The 1,173-nt window shown below is 54.0% G+C and overlaps 1 protein-coding gene across 1 annotated transcript; it reads left to right on the forward strand.

Annotated features, from left to right (window-relative positions):
* Positions 1-292: 292 nt before the first annotated feature.
* On the forward strand, positions 293-1,159 carry LOC117119990 (tropomyosin-like; the record flags this gene model as incomplete). Its single annotated transcript, XM_033264976.1, has 1 exon — positions 293-1,159. A coding segment is annotated over exon 1 (867 nt), but the record flags the coding sequence as incomplete, so codon positions are not given.
* Between the last annotated feature and the right edge of the window lie 14 nt (positions 1,160-1,173).

A 1,173-nucleotide genomic window follows, 5' to 3' on the forward strand; every position in this document is an offset into this window, starting at 1 on the left:
CGAAAACGACGATCTGGAGTGGGATCCGTCTCAAGACGGTCGACGAGTCCCAGACGAACCTGAGAAGTACGCGAGACCCACGTCGTCTTCGACACCGGCGACTCCCAAGTCCGTCCCGCTGGAAGATCTCGATGCTCACCGTCGAGAATCGGCGAAGGAGAACGAACGTACGTTGGAACTGGGCAACCAGAAGCTGAACGAGGTGCAGGACAAACTTGCGGAAAAGGAACGAAAACTGACCGAAGCCATAGTCGTCATACAGAAATTAAAAGACGAAATACACGAGGCGAAGATGTCCGCGTTGAGAGAATCGTCCGACGTTCGCAGCATCGCGGAGGAAGAGGTCGAACGTCTCAAGACCGAACTCGCTTCCAAGACGGATGCACTGAAGGAAAGGGATCTGGACGTGGTTCGCTTGGAATCGGATCTGAAAGCCGCGAGGAGAAAGTCGATGCAGCCGCCACCTGAAGAGAGCGGACTCGAGCTGCAGCAAAAGCTGCAGGAAGCCGTCCGCAAACTGAAAGACCGAGAGAGATCGCACGCCGACTTGGAAGAGGAGTTGGAAGAAAAAGATGACAAAATCAGTGCGCTGAAGAAAGAGTCGACGCTCGCCAAGACCGCGATGTCCATGTACGAAAAGCGGGTGGACGTCTTGGAAGAAAACCTGAAAACGGCTTGCAAGCGATACGACGAGGAAGTGAAAAACAGACGGATTGTGGAGGCGGCCGTGAAAAAGGCAGACGAGCACGCGCAATCCATGGCCGACAAGAACGTCGAATTGCAGAGAGAACTGTTAAGACGGCAACCCGAAGAGTCGTTGTACGAAATGGAAGTGAGCATCGGAGAGAAGGAGGAGTTGCGGCGAGAGCAATCCGATCTGGAGGAGGAACGGAAGACGGTTATGCGATTGAAGAGTGCGATCGAGGACCTGAAAAAGGACCAAACGCGTCATTCGGAGGTTCTTGAAGAGAACAGGAACCTGAAGGAGGAGGTGGAAGCGAACGCCAGGAGGATCGAAAGTATCGACGACGAACTTCGCTCGTCGAAACGGACGCTCGGCGACAGAGACAGACTGATTTCGGACAAAGATCGAGCGACGTCCAACCTCAAGAAGGAAATCGCCACTCTCAGAGACGAACTTCGTGCCGAAAAGGACAAGGTGGCAACAGCCGT

The sequence above is a fragment of the Anneissia japonica genome, unplaced genomic scaffold (assembly GCF_011630105.1).
Source record: "Anneissia japonica isolate Jap-2015-1 unplaced genomic scaffold, ASM1163010v1 scaffold71301_len1173_cov99, whole genome shotgun sequence".
Lineage (NCBI taxonomy): Eukaryota > Metazoa > Echinodermata > Crinoidea > Comatulida > Comatulidae > Anneissia > Anneissia japonica.